Source organism: Accipiter gentilis, chromosome 6, assembly GCF_929443795.1.
Source record: "Accipiter gentilis chromosome 6, bAccGen1.1, whole genome shotgun sequence".
Lineage (NCBI taxonomy): Eukaryota > Metazoa > Chordata > Aves > Accipitriformes > Accipitridae > Astur > Astur gentilis.
In genome coordinates, this window is record NC_064885.1 from 33234092 (window position 1) to 33253569 (window position 19478).

At 59.7% G+C, this 19478-nt stretch overlaps 1 protein-coding gene across 4 annotated transcripts; it reads left to right on the plus strand.

The window, feature by feature from the left end:
- Window positions 1-3978: 3978 nt before the first annotated feature.
- On the plus strand, window positions 3979-13585 carry PTMA (prothymosin alpha). Of its 4 annotated transcripts, none has more exons than XM_049802788.1 (5): window positions 3979-4140; window positions 8737-8808; window positions 9513-9609; window positions 12193-12266; window positions 12709-13585. In XM_049802788.1, exons 1-5 carry the CDS (start codon window positions 4096-4098, stop codon window positions 12754-12756), a joined length of 336 nt encoding a protein of 111 aa, XP_049658745.1. In that variant the 5' UTR covers window positions 3979-4095; the 3' UTR covers window positions 12757-13585. The 4 variants fall into 4 exon arrangements, with proteins under 4 accessions (XP_049658745.1, XP_049658747.1, XP_049658746.1 ...); XM_049802790.1 differs by having other exon boundaries at window positions 3980-4140; window positions 9513-9603; XM_049802789.1 differs by having other exon boundaries at window positions 3980-4140; window positions 9516-9609.
- The last annotated feature ends 5893 nt before the right edge of the window (window positions 13586-19478 follow it).

A 19478-nucleotide genomic window follows, 5' to 3' on the forward strand; every position in this document is an offset into this window, starting at 1 on the left:
AGCAGCAGGCTGGGAAAGGCCAGTGAGTCAGAGCCCTGTTTTGTAACGCAGGGGGCAGAGCGCGTGTCGGAGCAGGGATGGCCGTGAGCTGAAGTGTGGGGCCCGCCTGGGCCTTTTGCAATCCTCTGGGGAAAGGCGAAGTCACTGTATCCATCCCTTAATTAAAGTGCACCACAGGGACCCGCTCCCTCCTGTTTACGTGGTTCGTGGGGATGGACAGAAGAGCAGCAGCCTGGGACGTGAGGAGGAGGACAGTGTCATTGGCCCTTCTGTGGGCTGGGGTGGCTAGTGCTCTCCAAGGGCAGTCTCTGTCTCCTGCGATGAGGTCTCAGCCTTGGCCCCACAGTCTCACAAAGATGCTTTTTGGACCCATGAGCCGGCCCCAGTGCTCTACACGCCTCCACTTCTTCCTGTGAGCGCACATGAAGCTCCTTCCCACCTTCCCATCGCCCTCCAGCCCCCACCCGAAAGTGATCCTCCCGGCCCCACAGAGCAAACATCCACAAAGCCACAGCCCCCGCGTGGAACCCTTGCCCATCGAGGAACAGAAGGTGAAACAGCCAGGATGTCATCTCTGCCGGCTTCATGTCCCGCATCAGCAGCCTGACCTAGAAACACTACCGCGTCTCGTGCGCCGAAGCCCGCGGATGCTGCAGGCTCATCCCTCTGTTTTTTCCAGAGCAGCTGAGTGACAGTCGCCCCTCCCCTGCCTCTCCGAAGAGCGTAATGAGAATTTCCTCCGAGGAGCAGCTTGCTGCGATGAAATAATCGCCCGAGCAGCAGGATCTTCGCTGGGGATTAGAGAGGCTGCTACTTGCTGAGCTAGGGAAACAGCCGACGAGGAGGGAGAAGTCCTACTGCCTCCTCTAGCACCTTGACTCCCTTGCCAAAGTGATCGCCTGCTGCAGACGGAGCGAGATCCTAGGCAGAGCTCAGCCCTGGAAACTTCTATGCCTGATGCTCGGACACTTTTGCAAAGTCCCCTTCCACCCTCCTCTTGCTGCTCCCTGTGGAACCGCTCCCCAGCCCGGCCGGCGGGAGGGGTGGAGAAGAGGTAAAGCGGCAGCTGCCTTTTACAGGCAACAGTTTTTTGTTGTTGTTTCTTTTTGGACTGCTGAGGCATGAAACGCTAAGCTGAGCCAGTTTCTCTCTGCCTTACACGCAGGGGCACTCACCAGCCGGGTCATCCCGCTGGACGGAGGGATGACGGCAAGGACTATACATGGATTTCCGACGCAGAGTGGTTTAAGGCAGTTTTGCTTCCACTCCAGGCTCAGTTTTTTTCATCTCCCCCCTCTCTCTGTCTTCTGTGGGATCCTAGTGTGACCATCCCTTGAGGATTCCTAATTTTCTTCCCCAAATATCCCACATCTCTTTTTCTTTTTTTAACTGTTCATGAAACGTGGGAACCCCAAGCTCAAAGGAACATCCCTGGTTTGAGGAGAAGGCACACATTAAAGCCAAGTTACACCAGAAGTGTTTTATTTTAGGGCTGGGCTTGGTTTGCTGGTTTGTTGTTTTTTTTCCTCTTTCGGACGCATTTAGACTCACCGTCCCCGCCAGCCCCGGGCTCGGCAGTGGCAGAGGGCGCTCCTGCCTCCAGCCCTGTAAGCAACCTGCCCCAAACCCACAGCCGCTGTTGAGTGTGGTCTCCAGGAATAGACAGCAGCTGCCCTTGTCTTGAACGCACCAAGCGAGAGGCGTAGCCAGCAGCGACCAGAAATCCCGGTTTCCACAGCCCTGTCCTTCCCCCCGAGCGGGTGGAGAGGCTCTCTCCCTGCTCCCACCGCCAGGTCAGAGCGGGACATCCAACGTGAGAAATTCGTTGTCCCCAAAAGGCCCCTCCTGACTAAACACCGGCTCGCCGCTGGCGCCCGAAAGCCGCGAGCGGGGCACCCTTGTGCCGAGAGCAGCTCTGACGCGAAGCGAGAGTTTTCTGTGGCAGCGCTCACGGACGGTGAGGTGGCCCCTGGGGCTGGAGGACAGTCAGGGCAGGGGACGGCCAGCCCCGGCACGAGGTCAGTCGGACGGTCAGTGCCTGACACGAGGTCTCAGCCGCCACGGTGCTTCCCGCTCCTGCCACAACCCTGAGGCCCTGACACCCCCCCCCCCCCCCATCTTCATCACCTCAGGGCTGCTCCCAGGAGGGGCAGGACACTTGAGTCTGAGGAGAAAAGTGTTCCATGGTGTGACCAGGCACAGAGCAGCCTGTTTGTGGTGCTACTACGTTTTGTGGAAGGAACATTCTGTCCTGGAAACAGGGCCCTGTGGCCTTGGTGTCCAGCTGCTGGGCGCATGTGGGGATGGGGTGAGGGAGGCCGGCGCCATGACGCCTCGTGCTGCCAGGCCTGGTGCCAGGCAGTGCAGAGGCTGCCATTGCTGCTCTGCAGCTCTCCTGAAAAGCTGGGGGACGGGAGGAGCCCGGTTCCAAGCGGCCGAGAGAAGGGCACCCTCCGCCCGCAGCAGCCTACCCCGCCGGGGGTCGCGCCCCTCCCCGCAGAGTGCCCCGTACGCCCAGCCAGGTGGCCCCAGCTCCACTCCAACGCGCCGCCCCACGCCCGCTCCGGGTTTTCAAAACCACTCCGCTTTAGACAGACAGGGGCTTCAGCCACTAAGAAGCCGCAAAGCGTCAGCACAGCGTTCGCTCAGTGTTGTCGACCAATCCGCATCGCTCGATCCCTATATCCCGCCCTCCGAGGACAGGTTCTGCCGACTATTGCCGTAGCCTGGCGGCCATATTGAGTGTGGCAGAGGTGCTGCTCCGTCTGGGGGTGCTTTTCTTCACTCTCTCGCCGCTTCCCTATCGCCTTCCGCACCCGGGCACGCTTACGCGCGGCGCTGCATCACTCGCGGGGCAGTTGCGGCCTGGGGAGCGGCTCCCGGGGGGTGGCAAAACCGTGTGGTTGCCCCACGAAGGGCTCTCGGCGCCATCTTGAGTGTGGCAGAGCCCCCTCACTCGCCGCGTCGGTGCCCCGTTACCGGGGTGGGGGTGGGGGGGTGGGGTGGCAGAGGTGGCCCCGGTGCTCGCGGGCATGGGAGGGGGGGGCACGGCCTGGTGTAACGGCGGGCTGCGGAGAGGGGAGTGTGGGGAAGCTCCCGGTGCCTGCCAAGGCGTGAGCTCGCGAAAGGTGTGTGTGTGTGGGGGCAGAAGGGCGGTGAGGCCGCCTGGATGCGTTTGTGGGTTTTTTGTTGGTTTTTTTTTTTTTTTTTTTTAACTGTAAAATAAGCAAATGGGTGGGAATCCCGCATTTCTACCCGGCGGCCGGCACCCCCGGCTGGCCGCCCCTCCCCCGCTCCCCGCCGGGGGCGGCGGTTGTTGTTGTGGCAAAAAAAGTTTCCGCGGCGCTCAGAACGGGGCGCAGGTTGCGCGGGGGAGGGGGGACGGGTTACCCCGGCGGCGACCGAGGGGACGGGGCTCCCCGCTACCACCCGCCGTCTCCGGCACCACCGGCCGCCCCGGGCGGGCGCCGCATCCCCGGGCGCGGGGAGGCCCCGGGGGAGCTGGGGGGGGGGGGGGGCAGCGCCGGTTCTCCCGCATTACTATTACTATTATTATTTTTAACTCTTATTATTTTTCCTCCCCTCCGCGGGCGGGCGCGCACGCCTCCCGCCCCTCCGCAAGCATGCGGGCTGGCTGCGGCGGGGAACGGAGGGGGGGGGGGGGAAGGGAGGAGTGGGGGGGGCCGCCCGCCCGCCCGCCGCCTCACACGGCGGGGCGGGGCGGAGGCGGCGGGGGCGGAGGCAGCGGGAAGGGAGGGGAGGAAAGGGGGCGGGGCTCTGCCGCCCACCGCCCCGCGCCTCGCCCACGCTGAGGCCGAGCCCGAACTCATCGCCGCAGTGTCGGCGGCGCCGGCGCCTGCCCCTTTAAGCGGCCGTGCCCATTGTTTGCGCCGCGGCCAATGGGCGCCGGCGGCCGCGGCGCGCGCGGCCAATGGGCGCGGCGCGGGGCAGCGCGCGCGCCGCCCCCGGCTCTATAAGAGGGGCCGTGGCGCCGCGTGAGTCCCCACTGGCTCGCGCAAAGCCATCTTGGCATTGTTCTGCCCGCGCCGCCGCCCGCGCCGCCACAGCCCCGCCACAGCCCCGCACGCCCCCGCCATGTCCGACACGGCCGTGGACACCAGCGCCGAGATCTCCGCCAAGGTGAGCCGCCGCCCCGCCACTCTCCCCACCCCCCGACACCCCGCTCGCCGCTTTTTTCCGGCTGTAATTTTTTTTTTTCCCCAAGCGATTTTTTTTGCGGCTTTTTATCTTTTTCTCTTTTTTAAATTTTTTTTTTTTTTTTTTTTTTTTTTTTTTTTTTTTTGCTCCCCCACCTTCCCGCCCGTCCCTCGTCCCCAACCCCTTCCCGTTGGAAGTTCGCGGTGGGGATCGGTGCGGGGCCGCTGCCGCCGCCGCTCTCGCCGTGCGGAGCTGCCTGCGCCGTTTCTTTGTCTACAGCGTGCGGGAAACGTGCTCGCCGCCCTCGCCGGTGCTGCGAGCCCCGCCGTGCCGCGCCGGCTTCCGCGGCCCGCTGCCTCCCGCCTTCCTGGGGACAGCAGTAGCAGCAGCAGCGGCGGTCTGCGGGGCCGTCCCGCCGTGGAGGGGCTCGGGGAGTGTGTGTGGGGGAAGCACGGTTGCGCCTCGGCACCCGTCTGCGGCGGGGGGGATGGCGGCGGCGGGCAGCGATCGTCTCATTCAATCCGCTGCGGGAGCTTGACAGCCCCGTCAAACTTGGGTCCCGCTCGGCCCCGTCCCTGCGGGGGGGGGGGGGGGGGGGGCGGGTAGCGCGCTCCGGAACATGCACCGGAGGGGGGGGCAAGTGACTGTTGTGGAGTTGATCCCGAAAAGGGGGGAAGGGGGGGGGTGTTTGGGGGTGGCGGTTGCTGTTTCGGAGTTGCGCCCGCTTGATGCGGGGGGGGGTGGGGGGGGGGGGCAATTGCTGTGTCGGTGTTACCCCCGAAGGAAGGGGGGGCCGTTGCTATTTCAGTGTTGCTCCCCCCGGAAGGGGGGGGGGGGTAATTGCTGTCTCGGAGCTGCCCCGGATGGGGTGGAGGGAGCTGGGTTTGCTATTTTGGAGTCGACCCCGGAGACGGGGGGGGGGGGGGGGGGGGGGGCGCAGAGGGGTACGCCGGAGCTGCACCCCTGGGGGGAGGGGTGGGGGGTGGGGGCGGGGGTCGCGATTGCTATTTTTGGAGTTGCCCCGGCGGGGGTAGCCCCCACGGCGGAGCTGCCCCGGGTGCGCTGGGGCGGCGGGGGGCTGGGGACTCCGGTCGCGGGCCGAGCTCCTCGCAGCGGGATAACTTTGCGAGTCGGTGCCGGGGGTGATGGGGAGCGGTTGGGGATCGCCGGTACCGGCCGGGAGAGGCTCTCTCGGGAGTCCCCGCTGCGGCTCCCGGCTCCCGCCTTTGTCTGTGAGACGCGGCGGAGCGTCCCCCGGGGGCGCCGGGCACCGGGGCGGGCTGCGCTCCCCGCCGGGCCGTGGGCGGCGATGCGCCCCGTCGAGTCCGGACCCGCGGCCGGGAAAGTTGCGGGGGGACCCGACCCGACCCGGGCGGGTGCGTGGGAAGGCGGCGGGGGATGGGGCAGCCGTGCCCGGGGGCCTCCTCACCCTGCGCCCCGGCCGGCACCAGGTCGTGCCGCTCCCGGGGGAAGCGGGCTGGAGGGGAAGAAAAAAAAAAAAATCCGACAGGGAGGAGGGTTTACAAAAAACAACCAACGAAACGCCGTTTCTGGCAGATTTCGATTTCACTTCTGTTTCCCGCTCCCGCAGCCGTACCCCCCCCCCCCCCCCCCGCCCGCCCGCCCTGCCTCCGCTCCGGGGCCGCGGCTCGGTCCCCGGAGCCGGGAAGCGGCGAGACGGGTCGATCCCCATCCCTCGCTGGGGGAACGGGGCCAAGTTTGCCGTTAACCTTCCCCTGCCCTTTACAGCGTGGCGGAAGGGGGCCTCGTCCCCGGCTCGTCCTCCCGGGGAGGAACGGGGGTCCGTGCTGCGGGGCGGGCGGAGGCGCGCACGGCGGCAAGGTGACCCCCTCCCCCTTTCCCCCCAAACGCACACACCCGGTAGGCGGAGGGGGGAAGCGCGAAGGCACCGGGGCCGTTCGCCCTCGTCCTGCCTCGCCGTCCGGAGCGCTCCCGGGAGGCGGTGGCGGGCGGGCGGGGGGAGGGGGGGGCAGGGGGTGGTGTCTCCCGCCCCGCCCGGGCGGCGGCTCCGCGCCGAGCGCCGCCCCCGGCCGCCGCCGCCGCCGCCGTGCCGCTGGGCGCCCACCACGTGCGGCCCTGCCCGCGCCGCCCCCTGGGAGCTGGAGTCCGCCTCGCCGCCCCCACCGGGACTACACTTCCCGGCAACCCGCGGGGCGCCGGGCCGGCGCGCTGGCGGACGGCCAATGAGAGGGGCGCGGAGAGTGGCGCGCGGTTTGAACGGCGGCCGGGCGCGTGGCGGCGCGGGGGAGGGGGTGGATGGGGTGGGGGAATGGGGGTGCCCCCTGCCGGCGGGAGGCGCGGGCTGCGGCGGCTCCTCCGCGGGACGGCCGGGGGTCTTTGCTGGGGGAGCGAGCAGCGGGCTGCCGGTCCTTTCTGCCGGGATCCTGCCCTCTGCCGCGGTCCCTCCCCGTCGGGAGCAGCTGCTGCGCGGGCAGTTGCCGGCGCTGGCGCCCCGGGAGCTGAGCAGGAGCGAAGGTAGAGCTTCCCGGGCAGTTGGTGTATGACTAAACACCATTGCTATTTTATGGACAAACAGCCTCGCCACACCTATAATTAGAGGCTCTGTCAAAGCTTTGGAGCTAAAGCAGTCCTGCTGCATGGACTCCTGGTCTGGAGGCTGCTGTAGACATCCGTCTGTTTGTATTGGACTGGGCCTGGGGAAAGGGAGAAGCTGTGGTCCTCTCTGCAACCCTGTTGCTAGCACAGACTTCATGACCTGGCATCCTGATGGTCGTTAAACTGAGAGCGTCTTCAGTGGTGCGGGAAAGGTCAGGGCTGGAGATCCGTCCAGCTAAAATCCCCAAGAATGCGTTGCTCCTTTGCCGGGAGGATTGCTTACGTTTTGTGAACGACTCCTTTTGAAAAGAACCGTCGGGCTTAGTGAGATGTGGAAACTCTGACTGCTCGATCTGCTCCGTGTTTAACTTAGGAAATGCTTTTGTCGCCCTCATGCCCATGTGCCTGATGTGAGGCAGTGGCTGCAGAAGGCAGCAGCGCGATGGTGCGTGAGCAGTTAAGTGGTTGCGATCAGCCTCCAGGGAATAGCGGGAGCCGCTGGCAGTGTAAAACTGTGCTGGAATTGGGCAGTGTGGAGGAGATGGCCTGGGAGTTGTATGTCAGCAGTGAAAGGAGGAGGGAGCTTGTGTTTTTGTTTTACCCTAGGCTCCTGGGATGCTGGTTTGATTAGGTGAGGTTCGATCAACAGGTGTAGCTGCCCCAAAGCTTGCTTCCAAAGAAAGTCTTTCCTCGCTGCACTGGCAGCCTGGGTGCCTCCGCTAACGGCATCTGTGTGTGCCTGTCCGGGTCTGAGTGGTTTAGGTAACCTGGTGGCCTAAAACCCCCGCGCTGTCTCGCTGAAGCAGCTTGCAGGGTAGTAGAAACCCTCCTGAAATAGGAGCAGCGGCCACGCTAGCAGGGCCAGGGCCATGGCCATGCTCTTACCCACTGGTGTTTCCACGAGGAAGTGACAGTGGCTCAGCAGGAGTGAAAGTGCCCGCTCGCTGTGGGCTGCGAGGCAGCCGCAAAGGGCAGGTGGGAGGGGGGCAAGGCTGCTTGCTGCTGCAGCGAAGCAGGGAGCTGCCAGCAACTTTGAAACACCTCGTGGTCGCTGCCGAAGCCGGCTGTGTGGCTGTGCTGCTGGCCCCGGGGAAGGGCCTCTCTGCTTTCCTTGGCTGGGGTAACGCTCCTTGTGCTGAAGGATCTCGCTCCAGCTGATGGAGGAACAGAAGGGGAGGAGGATGCAAGCAGAGATGCCAGTGTTAAATCCAAGTGTTCTTTATGCAGGAACATAAAGTTGGATCCTTTCAGCCTGTTTGCCGAGCGCCTTGGCATGACATTTTGACAGTGATCAATAGCAAAAACACACAAACTCCCGCTCTCCTCTCGCTCTGCTCGCAGTGGAGATTTGAACCGAACTAGCCAGGCACGGCTCTTGGAGCAGTATAAAAATAGACTTCTTCCCCCACCCCATCCTGTTACACTTAAAGCTGCGAGCTGGATACTGGAGTCTCCTCTGCCGCTGCGAGAAAGACCAGGCATGTAATATTTGCCGTATGATTTTCCCCAGGCAGGGCAGAGACCACAGTCTCTGCTAATGAGTTCCTGGGATTTGTTCCTGCTGCGAAGGTACCGAGCAGCCGTGGATGTCTGCAGCCCTGGGGCGGCGGAGCTCTTACGTTGGACAGGGCTGCTGGCTCTCCGTGGCATTGCAGGAGCTTGCGTGGACTGTGCTAAGATGGGCAATCAGCCAGCTCTGCTGCTGTTGAGCATATGCAGACGGCCAGCTCTCTCTGTTTGGGAGCTCAGAGGTGAAACAGAGCAGTCTCTTTTTTAGATAGCTGCTCTCTGGCAAGGCTGACTTGAATTGAGATTCACCCCCACGCTCTCCCGTTCCCAAGGAGGAGCCAGAATGTGGCGACCAAATTGCAGAGCAAATCGGTGTGAAGAGAAACCAGCTCCCGCTCTGTCTTGGACCGTGTTTTTCACACCTGATCTGCAGCTTCTGTGACCCAGGCACCTGGAATTGGGGTGACTTCTCTGCTTTTCTGCTCCTTCCAGGATCTAAAAGAGAAGAAGGAAGTTGTTGAAGAAACAGAAAATGGCAGAGATGCACCGGCCAACGGCAATGCTGTGAGTATGGCTACAATCTGCAGGGAGAGGCAGCCCTTATGCCAACACCTTTTAATTTTCCTCTCCCTTCTTGCTTTTGCTGCGATCTTGTCCCCAGCCCTGCTCGGAGGGGACCCTTCCAAGTGGCAGCACTGCGCTGTGCAGAGAGCCCTCAAGCCTTTAGGGCTCCAGGTTCAACAGATGCTCCCAAGCCTGTGGGCAGCTCATGTGTGTGCAGAAAGGAAGGGCTGGGCTTGGATCTGCTCCCCGAAAGCCGTGTGAGATTGTGTCCTGTGCTGCCACCTCCCTAGGCACTGGAAAAGGCGGGGGGGGGGGGGGGGGGGGGGGGAAGTAACCCCAGATTTACAGCATTACAGTCAGTTGAGTGGGGAAACACATTGTGTACAAATAAACCGGTTGGTTTCCTATTTTTAACATGCTGGGGAAAATTCACTCTGCTGCATTTCAGTGTGTCACAAGAGCCTTTGCAGTCTTTGTCCTCGCCCCAAAGCTGCAGCCCCAAGTTACTCTAGACTTGATCCTTCGTGCCTGGGCTGTCCGTGTCGTGTGGAGGCAGGCAGGAAGCAGGGCACGTACCTGGGGCTCCGCTGGGCTGGTGCTTTGCTTAAGGCAGGAAAGGTGGGGACGCGCACTTCTGCTGAACATCTCTTCCCCCTCCTCCCTTCCCCAGTGTATTTTTTTAAGTGATGTTTTGTCTTGCCAAGGAGAACGAGGAAAACGGAGAGCAGGAGGCTGACAACGAAGTAGACGAAGAGGAAGAGGAAGGTGGTGAGGAAGAGGACGAGGAGGAAGAGGGTGATGGTAACTTTCTTTGTTCCCCCCACCCCCATCCCATGGCTGCTGTCCTGCCCTGGACAGCAGACTCCTGAGAAGCAGAGGAGAGCAGAGAGCAGCATCTCCCCCTCGCGGCTGCGGCCAGGCGGCTCTCGCCAGCCAGACTCAGTCCTTCCTTGCTCGCCTGGGCCACCAGTGCTGGGAGTGAAGTCAGCCTTGAATCCCTTCCAGCAGGTTGAGGACAGATTCCTTCCTTCCTCCCTCCTCCAGCCAGACGGCACTATACCGTGGCGCTGAATAAGCGCATTAGCCCTTCCGTGCGAGTAGTAAAATCTGCCCTTGACTCTTGTGATCACAACGGCTGCTGCAGACGTGAGTGCCGACCAGTGGGACGGGGACAGCCCTGGATGGCCATGCCTTGGCCCAGGCACAGAGGATAGGTCATCATCCTTGTTTGTGGAGCAGAATGCCGAGAGGCTGATGTGGTCCCCTCTCCTGGGCCTTTCCCGGGCTGGATGCCGTGTGAAAGCAGGCAGAGGAACCTGCGGCTCTTCCCTCCTCCTCCCAATGGGAGCAGACAGGCTTGTTTTCAACCTTCTCTGTCTGCAGTGTCCCGCATCTCCCTGCCCTCCCCTGCTTCCTGACCTGACCCAGCCTGGAAGTGGGTTTTGGCAGCAGCGACCAGAAATCCAGCAGTGACTTGCCGAATCACTTCTCACCCTCCCCGCTATTATTTTTTTCCCAAGATCTGCTTGGATGAATAACATTGTTTATTTTTATCGCTTGTTAAGGCTGGGAGAAAACCATTCTTGTTACGCTGAAATGAACTCAGGGCCCTTGATAGCTGTTACTAGGTTAATCCCCTGTGAATTTTCAGTTTATGTGCTGACCTACTAACCTGTTGGTTAGTTTTGGGAGACAGGGACAAGGCTGGAAATTTAATGACCATTAGGCCAGCGCCTATTCAGACAGTGTAAGCAGGGACAGCAGCCCCCTTTGGGGTAGCATTCTGCTCTCGGCAGCCTGCTGTCTGCTGTGCCCTTTGGTAGGAACTGGTTCACTAGGAAAAACTGGGAATCGTGGCCCTCTTCATGCTTGGGATTTTAACCCTTGGGGACAGAGTGCAGTGCTGCCATGTGCTGTCATGAGCCCATCTACATCCAGCCCTGCTTTGGGGTGGAAGAGGGGGGAATACTTCCCTCTCCCTGCTCCCCTTGGGCAGGAGGGGGATGTGTGTGCCACAGGCGTATGTGTGTGGGGTGGAAGTGTTGCTTGGATACTGCTGTGACAAGCCCGGGGAGCTTTGGTCCCGCAGTGCCAGCACTGCTCTTCCAGCGTGCTGAGCACAGGCACGATTTGGCATGCAGTGCTTGCAGGGATTCTGCATGGGCTCTGTCTGTCCGTGCCTGCTGCCCTCAGGTGATCCCTGCCTGAGAGCTGCACCTGAGCAGCCGAACGCTGCAGGAGAGAGATTTAAAGGTAGCAAGAGCAGCTTGCATCAGCTTTTTTTCCAACACTTGTTTCCAAACTCCATCCTGGAGTTTGACAGCGGAGGAGAGCTTGAGGGTATATTTTTCTCACCCTTCTCCCCATCCCATCTCATTATTTGCTTTGCTTAAAGCAGCTCAGAGAACTAAAAATGCTCCCAATCAGCTTGGCGCTGTCACCTGACCCGCCGGCCAGCCTGGTGCATGTGATGGCTGCCGGTGTGTTGATCCATCGCTGGGAGCTAATCTCGGCCCTTCCCGCCGCCTGGGACATGCCATGGCTGGACACACGCTGGGGAGAAGAGAGGGGAAGGGAGGATGGGCTGACCTTAATCCCCTTGGCTGTCTATACGTGTGGCTTGTGGCAGTGGTTTAAAGCCAGCTTACTGGCCTTAACACTCTAAGTTTTAGTAGGGTCTCCTGTTACACAAGAGACTCGTCTTGGCAGCCAAGAGGTTGTTCTTCCCCTGGAGCCTCCAGTCTTGCCCCCGACCCCCCAAAACTGGCCAAAGGCAATGGACTCAGTCGTTCTGATCCACTGGCCTATTTGAGCTCAAAGTGGGTCAAAGCCCAGAGCTCTCTGTTCATCCTCCTCTGGCTGTAAGATAAGTTGGTAGCATTTGTTTGCCGTTCTGATAATTAGAAAGTGTTCTGACTCAGAACTAATGCGTTCTGGCTCTCTTAACTCATTAAAGATGGACTAATAGCTGCGAAGGGAAGCAGAAGTAATCTGGAGCGGTTAGGTGGAGCAGCCACTAGAAAGAGTTTTTTCCTCTCCCTTTCCCCCCCCCCCCCCCCCCCCCAACTTTTTGCTGTGATTTCAGTGCTCGCAGTGGCTGCTCATTTTGCCGTCCTGTTGTCCGCACTACAAATGTGGTGTGAGCCAGAATCAATGCTGCCAATCCTTATTTCCTCTTTGGTGGGTCAAGCCAGTTGGGGGATGCCCTGAAAGCCCCCATATCCTTGGGCACCTGCTGTCCTGAGCAGCGGCCATGCCAGCTGGGGAGACAGGACACCGGACATTGCAGTGTGGGGCTGAGCCAGAATTAAACCCAGCAGAGAGGTGTATGGTGCTGTAACCCTCTGAGAGGGTCTCACATTCCTCCCCTTGTCCTCCATGCAGGTGAGGAAGAGGATGGCGATGAAGACGACGAAGCTGAGGGAGCCACAGGCAAACGGGCAGCCGAGGATGACGAGGTAGGAAGAGCAACCAGCCCTTCAGAGCCACCCGTGTCCCCAGAGGGCTTGGAGGGAGCATCGGTGGGGCTGGAGAGGGTGGGCTGGGCTCTGGGGCTGGAACGCCCTGCCTGTGCGCTCCCTGTGCCTCTCTGGGGACGTGGCCCAGTTCTGTTTATACACTGGCCTGGTTAGCAGGGTGTCTGCTCCGGCTCCACCACTGGCCCTGGGTTGGGGAACCCCGGGGTGCTCATGGCTGGCCAGGGCAGAGGCGCTCAGGGGCTCCCCGAGCTGGCTGCAAGAGGATTTTGCATGAGGGGGGAACCACTTGTGTTGCTCTGTCCTTCTCTCTGAGGCAGGAGAGCAACCCAAAACCCTCCTGCCTTGCTGCCTGCCTTGGCGTGGCTCTCACGAGCAGCCCCACTCCCTGTCCCCTCTCCTGATGGCTTTGCTTTCCCCCCAGGACGACGACGTCGATCCCAAGAAGCAGAAAACCGATGAAGATGACTAGGCAGCAAATTATTATTATTTTTTTTTTTAAATAAGGAGGAAAACAAACCAACAAAAAAGGCCAGCGCGTCCTCTTCACCCTTGGGACCCCCCCTTCCCTCCCGTTGCAACCCCCTCCCCACACACACACGCACCCCCTTCCTCCCCCCTCCGCCGTGGTCATCCTCACCAAGTAGAGTGAACCCCGTTCCCGGCCCCCCGGCGCGGCGCTGCCACTCAACGAACATACGAAACGATTCGCCTGTTAGCGGGGAGAGAAACCCCCCCCTTCCCCCACAGACCCCCTCCCCCCAAGCACCAAAACTTCAAGGCCCTGCTTTCTTTCTTAAAAGTACTTTAAAGGAGAATTTGTTTGTATTTTTTATTTACATTTTATATTTTTGTACATATTGTTAGGAGGTCCGCCATTTTTAAGTGATCTCGGATTGACCAAAAGGGGGGCTTTGAAGTGTATATCTCTCTTGTTACCTATCTCTGACTTTACTTGTGGTGTGACCAGGCCCAAACCATTATCTCAAAGGAGAATAAAACAAAACCTTGTAAAAAAATTAAAAAAAAAAAAAGACAAAAATGCAAAAAAAAAATTTACAATCTTATTCTGAGCATTCCAGTAACTTTTTTTGTGTATGTACTTTAGCTGTACCATAGATCGTGGTTTGTATGAGGTGGCAAGGCCAAAGATAAAAAGGTTTTCTTTTTTTTTTTTTTCTGTCTATGAAGTTGCTGTTTATTTTTATTTTTTTCTTTTTTTTTGGCCTGTTTGATGTATGTGTGAAACAATGTTGTCCAACAATAAACCGGAATTTTATTTTGCTGAGTTGTCCTAACAAGGCTGCCTCCCAACTGCTGCTTTTTATTTTAGTTTTGATTTGTTTTAGTTTTTTTTATTTCTTTCTCTCCTTCCTTTCTCTCCTTCCTTTCTTTCTTTGCTTTGGACTTGGGCTGGGAAGAGAGTTGGAGAGGGAGTAGAGGGGTGCAGGGTGTTGACGGGGAGGGTCTGGAGGCTGTGGTCCCAGCTGGTGTCTGCAGCGCAGTGCCACCCCCCTGCTGCTGTTGTCAGGGCAGGCGAGGCAGCAAGTTCTCACGGCTGTACTCCGTGGAGAGCTGCAGCTGTGCCCCCAGCATGGTCTCTGCATGATCCTGCATGGCCTGGCTGCTTCTGGGATCGGTAGGGACAGGTTAGGCTGGGAAACCATCAGAGAGAGGCTAAATGAAGGCAAGCTGGGGTGTGTGGGTATGGGGTGCTCAGCAATCCTGCTGTCCCTCTACAATCTCGTTGGGAATTGTGTGTGGCTAGTGCGGGGTTGAGGAAACCCATCCCAAAAATCCTTCCTCGCGCTGTCTGCTGTGGGTGGGTGACCCCCTGGTTGTGGGATGGTGGGTGCTGAGGCTGTGCAAATGCCTCAGTTCCTTCAGGCTGTGTGAGGCAGCATGGGGCTTGTTTACAGCATCACTGGCAGTGGGCTAGAATGTGTGTGCTGGAGGAGGCAGTGTTCAGCAGGGATTGAATTCACCCAGAACTGATCCCTGAGGGATGCTCCAGCCTGCACTGGCCATCCAGCAGTTTCTGGGGTGACAGGTTAGCAGAGGTTTGGTGGTGGGACCCCGGGAGGCAGGCTGGAGTTTGTCTGTCCACTTTAACCAAATCAAAATGCTGTAATTTAGCCTAGACCTCTGCTGCTTTGCTCCTAACCTTCCTCCAACTTATTTTTCCTCCCTCCTCTAGGGTGTTGGAGCTCAGAATAGCTCAGCCTGCTCTTCCAGGTATGCGGAGACATGTTTGCAGGAACCCACCTTGTATCTGTGCCTCCCAAACCCTTGCCCTGGCTCTGGCGAGTCCCCTTTCCCCCGCTGAAGTCCTGCCAGATGGCCTTATTTCCTCCTCTCGCCTTGCAATCCGGGCAGTTAGTACTGAGATGCTGGGGGGTGATTTTTATTCTTTATTTTTTTATTTTTTTTATTTTTAAAAAAGAAGAGGAACCGTCGTGCATTTAGTATGCTGGCTGTGAGGATCACAGCTCCTCCTGATCTCTGGGAGCAACCAGGTCACTTACTCTGTATTTACACTGGTGGCAAATAAGCTCAAAATCTGGCTCCTTGTCCTTAATTATCCAACTAATCATGGTGCTAGCTGATAGCTTATCAGATTTACCACCTCGATTTACAGGCCATATCCAGCCCTGCCTCTTGCCCGCCAGGGTGATGGGGTGCTCATGGCAGGGCTGGAGGCCAGAGCTAGATTTGATTAGCAGGTGCTCTGATGTCCCTGATGGGATGGACGACATGGGAGCGGCAAACAGCACTGCTGAGTGTTGTTGCCGAGTGTCACCGTACGGCTGGGTGGCGCTTTTTTTGTGCAGTGCCGGCAGCTGTGCCTGTGTCCCTGCCGCAGCTGCCTCGTGCGTGGCTCGTGCGCCGCGATGGACTCCGACGACGTGATGGACTCTGACGTGCGATTCGAGCTGGTGGTTGCAGATTTGCGAGGCAAATTATTCAAATAAGTTTCTGCAGCTGAAGAGCTGGTGAGAGCAGGCTCTGTCAGTCACCGAAACATGGGGACCCTGCACACACAGCTGGCGCGAGGCCCCCAGGGGGAGATTTTGGGGGAGCAGTGGCCTTACTGCCCCCCACTGCAGAGCAGGACCAGTCCTATGGCCTGCAGCCCCCCAAAACCTGGGGGTCTTGTGTAGTAGGGTCCTCTTTGGTCTGGGGTGTGGGGTGAAACTGGAGGCTGTTCCCAGCCAGACAGGCTGGTGATGGATAGGGCACGGAGCAGCTGGGTGGGAGGAGAGGGGAGGCCTGGGGGACCCCTCAGCCCCACAGCTGTTGGTCCTCACCGGGTTGCTATGATCCCCGTGGCCACTGGTGATGGAGAGGGGCAGCCCCGCTCCATCACCTCCAGCTGTGCAGGGCAGCCCTGGTGTTCCTGCACCCTGTCTCTACCCCTCTGTGGCTGGGTTCTGGGGGGTCTGGCAGCCCCCTGCCACCCCATGCCCCCTGGACGTGCTGCTGTGTCTTCAGCACAGAGAGGGCAGATGCTGCCACGGGCGCGGAGCAGGGAGGGGACGGGCTGGTCCCAGCACTGGGGGCTGAGACCAGGCACAGCTCAGTGCATGGGCCACTGCAGGGAACCCAGCCTCAGCCCTGCTGCCCAGCCACCCAGCCACAGCCAATCCCCGCACACCAGCACAGCCTACCAACCAATCCCACACTGCCACTTGTCCCTCCCATGCCCCTCCACCTCCCTCCCGCCCTCATGCTGCTTCCACCAACCACAATCAAGCAATACCCAGGCCTGACCAATCATGGTCTGCCACCTAGCGCTTCCCCCCAGCCAACCATGTGCCGCCACCTGTCCCTGCTGCTGTCTCAACCTTCGCAGCAGCAGCTCACCAATTGCAGGGAGAGGGGGACCATTCTGAGCCAATCCAGAGCTGCCACCTATCAGCTGTCCCAGCCAATCAGGGGCAGACACAGCCTCCCAAGGGGTATAAAAGGCCCTCTGTGCTGGGGCTCTCCTATGCTTGGGGAGATGATGGTCTTTTGTAAGAGTCTCCTGCCTTTAAGGTCCTGGGGTGTGTGTAGGCTTGAAGGTGGCTCTTCATCTTATTTGGTGCCTGATGCCACACAGGGCCTTCTGGGTGAATCCAATATGCTACAGGGATCGTTCACCTGGATGATGTCTTGAGATGGGGACCGGGAGCAGCAGGTCCCCCTCAGTGAGAGAGGGCTTGCAGGAGTCATGCCAGCTGAAGGTGCCTTCAAGGACCTTAGAAATGGTCTCCCTGGTGAGCTGGCCTTGTGCCAGGGGCTGACAGCTGGGACCTGGGGAGTCCCACCTACCTCTGATGCACAGAAGATGATCTCCACCACTGCCTGGTGACCAGAGTAAGACTCTGGGGGGGGCTGGTGCCATGGGACTGGAGGTGAAGAGTACGTGCGTGGCCATTCTGTGCCTTCAGGCATCGTGTCATGCTGCTGGATCCCTCACAGAGCTTCACAGGTGACATGTTCTGCTGTAATCTGTGGAGCAGAAGTACTGCTTGTGGTGCCCCTTGCCTGCAGACATGACCCATGTGTCACGGGTGATTTGACTCCTGGTTGGACTGCTGATCACGCTGGTCCTGGAGACCGTGGAGGTGAAGGGCTGAAGCTGTTCTGGTGTGTGCTTGCTGACTGCTGAAGGTAGCCCAGGTAGCTCCCAAATGTAGCCATCAGGAGAGCTGCAGGGTGCCTCGTATGAGCCTGGAAGGACTTAGGCTGTGCTGGTGTGTACAGGTGGCCGCTTGGACCAAGGGCAGCCCTTCCCAAGGACTCTGCTGTGGCTGAACCTCAGCTGGATCGATGGTGTCCTACATGTGGCTGAACAAGGAGGTGAATTGAGAGCAACTTCCACGTGGTTGGCCTGAAATGCAATGCACCAGTGGAGCTGTGCTGACAAAGGTCACAGCCAGCGTAACCAGTGGGGCTGAGCCCATGCCCTGTGGGCAACTGGACTGGGTCTGGACCAGCGGACCTCTCTCCAGTCCTGACCTCCTGCCTGTAGTAGGTTAGGACTTGTTTCACTAGCTCATGCTTGTCCTGCACCAGCTGTAGCTTTTGGTCAGCCTCATTCAAAACTCTTCTTGTTGCATTTTGACAACCTTCCTGAAATTTGGAGCACCTTGAGGGCTTTGTGGAGAACCTGCCTGGGGGGAATGCAGGACTTGGACTCCAAATGAGACATGGGCTGGGGTTACTGGTGCAGTTTGCGTCTGGGTAAATAATTGGCATCTACTTAAGAGTCTGATGAGTGAAACTGCCTTCCAGGCACGACTCCTCAAGATCACAAACATAGAAGCAATTCTGGGGCGTTGCTGTTGAAAATAGACATGAAGAGCTGTTTCTCTAGCAGAGCAGTTGCTCCCCTGGGACAGCTTGCTCCCTGAACCAGGTGGCAGATCTCTTGGGAGCAGGCTGGGGAAGCCCAGGGCCTTTGGCCAGTCTTGGCTCATCCCATGTAGCAAAGATGCACCTCCTAAATGGTGTAGGGATGTCTGTGTGATTGCCCTGAGAGCTGTCTGGTGTGGGCAGGAAAGCCCAGCCCATGCTGAAGAGCAGATGTGGGAGATTTGGTTTGTGTCTCATCCCTGGCTGCCACATGCACCACAGCCTGTTCCCCCTCGGTGAGCCAGGGCAGGTCTGGTCCTGGACCCTGACTTTGCAGTCCCCAGCTCAGTGGAGGTCCTTGAGATCTGAAACCCAGCTGGATGCTAACCGCTGCTGCCAGGTCTCCTTGGGGCCACCATCCCAATCCTTCCCCGCTCTGGGGTGGAAGCCTTGGAGAGGGAGCAGGGGTGGGGTGCCTGTGGCTCCTCCTGCACAGACACTGGGAATTCTCCATCCTTCCCTGTGCTGATGGCTGCTCTGTCTTTTCTGACTGAGCTGATTCTCTCCAAAGGGCAGGAGAGCAGGAGGAAGGGCTGCAGAGGATCTTCAGCTTTGCATACCCCAAGGAGGGCCATGGCTCCTGTTCATGGCTGGTTGGGGAGCCCCAGAGGGAAGGGTGGGGGGTGGCCAGGGTGGTGGGCTCAGAGGAAGCGGCAAGTGCTGCACTTCAGAGCACATGGGGACCTGACAAGGCTCTTGCATTGCTTTCATAGAAAGCACAGTGCAAGGGAGGCAGCTTGGGGATGAGAAAGGTCAACCCAATTTGCCCTTGGAGAATCCACAGGGATGGAGACCTCGGGCTGTAAATCATCACAGATGGGGCCTTTGCATATGTCCTTTCCTGCCCAGGAGGGAGGCCTGAAGGTGAGGGGCTCTGCTTCTCCCTGCATGCCAGCTGGGTGTCGTGAAGGTGTGTGGGTCCTCCAGCTCGCTTTGGGTATGGGGGTGCCCTGGGCTCTGTGGGCACCTCTCTGGCCCCTTCTCCTTTGCTGCAGGCAGAGCAGGCTCCTGGCCCTGGTCTGTTAGGGGGCTGGAAACCAGCACCCCTCTTTCATGGCTTAGGGCAGAAGGTGTGAGGGTTGATGCAGCTTGTTCCTGAAGCCAGAGACCTGGATGCTCAGTTGGTGCATGACCCATGGGCAATGCTGAGGAGGACAACCCATAGCAAGTATGAGCCACCCACTCCCCAGTTGGCAGCCCCGGGCACTGCCAGCCTCCAGATCCACAGGCCAAGAAGGGACATGGCTCCAAATTGTCTGGCTGGAGTGGCAGGGAGTGTGGTCCTGTGTGGGGCTGGGGAGCCTGCTGAGCCTGCCTGGGGTTGGCTCTGCTGCCAACCAAGGCCCCAAAGGCAGCATGGGGTCTCAGAGCGGCTGCCGTGGGGTGCGCCTGCCCCACAGGGATGGGCGCAGTGGTGGGGTGCAGAGCCAGCAGCCCAGACCCCTGGCGAGCCAAACCTTGGCCGTTGCAGGGGCTGGCTCCCTACCCTGAGGCAAATCCCCCTTAGCCCTGCTTATCCCCCCAAGGCAAGGATGTGCTGCTTCCCTGGGGACACCCGCTCCCCCCAGCGCAAAGGCCAGTCCCTGGGACGGACGGCGGGAGCAAGGCTGCAGCTCTGGGGTGATGTCCTGGTGGGGTGAGCAGCAGGCAGGAGCGGGGCTGTGGGGCTCTGTGGTGGGAGGGGGCAAGTGAGGGGCACGTGAGGGGCACCTGCCCCCAAGCAGGCGCTAGAGCTGCTGCTCCTTGCCCCCCATGCTGCACCATGGCTTGGCTGTGGGGCACCCCACAGAGCAG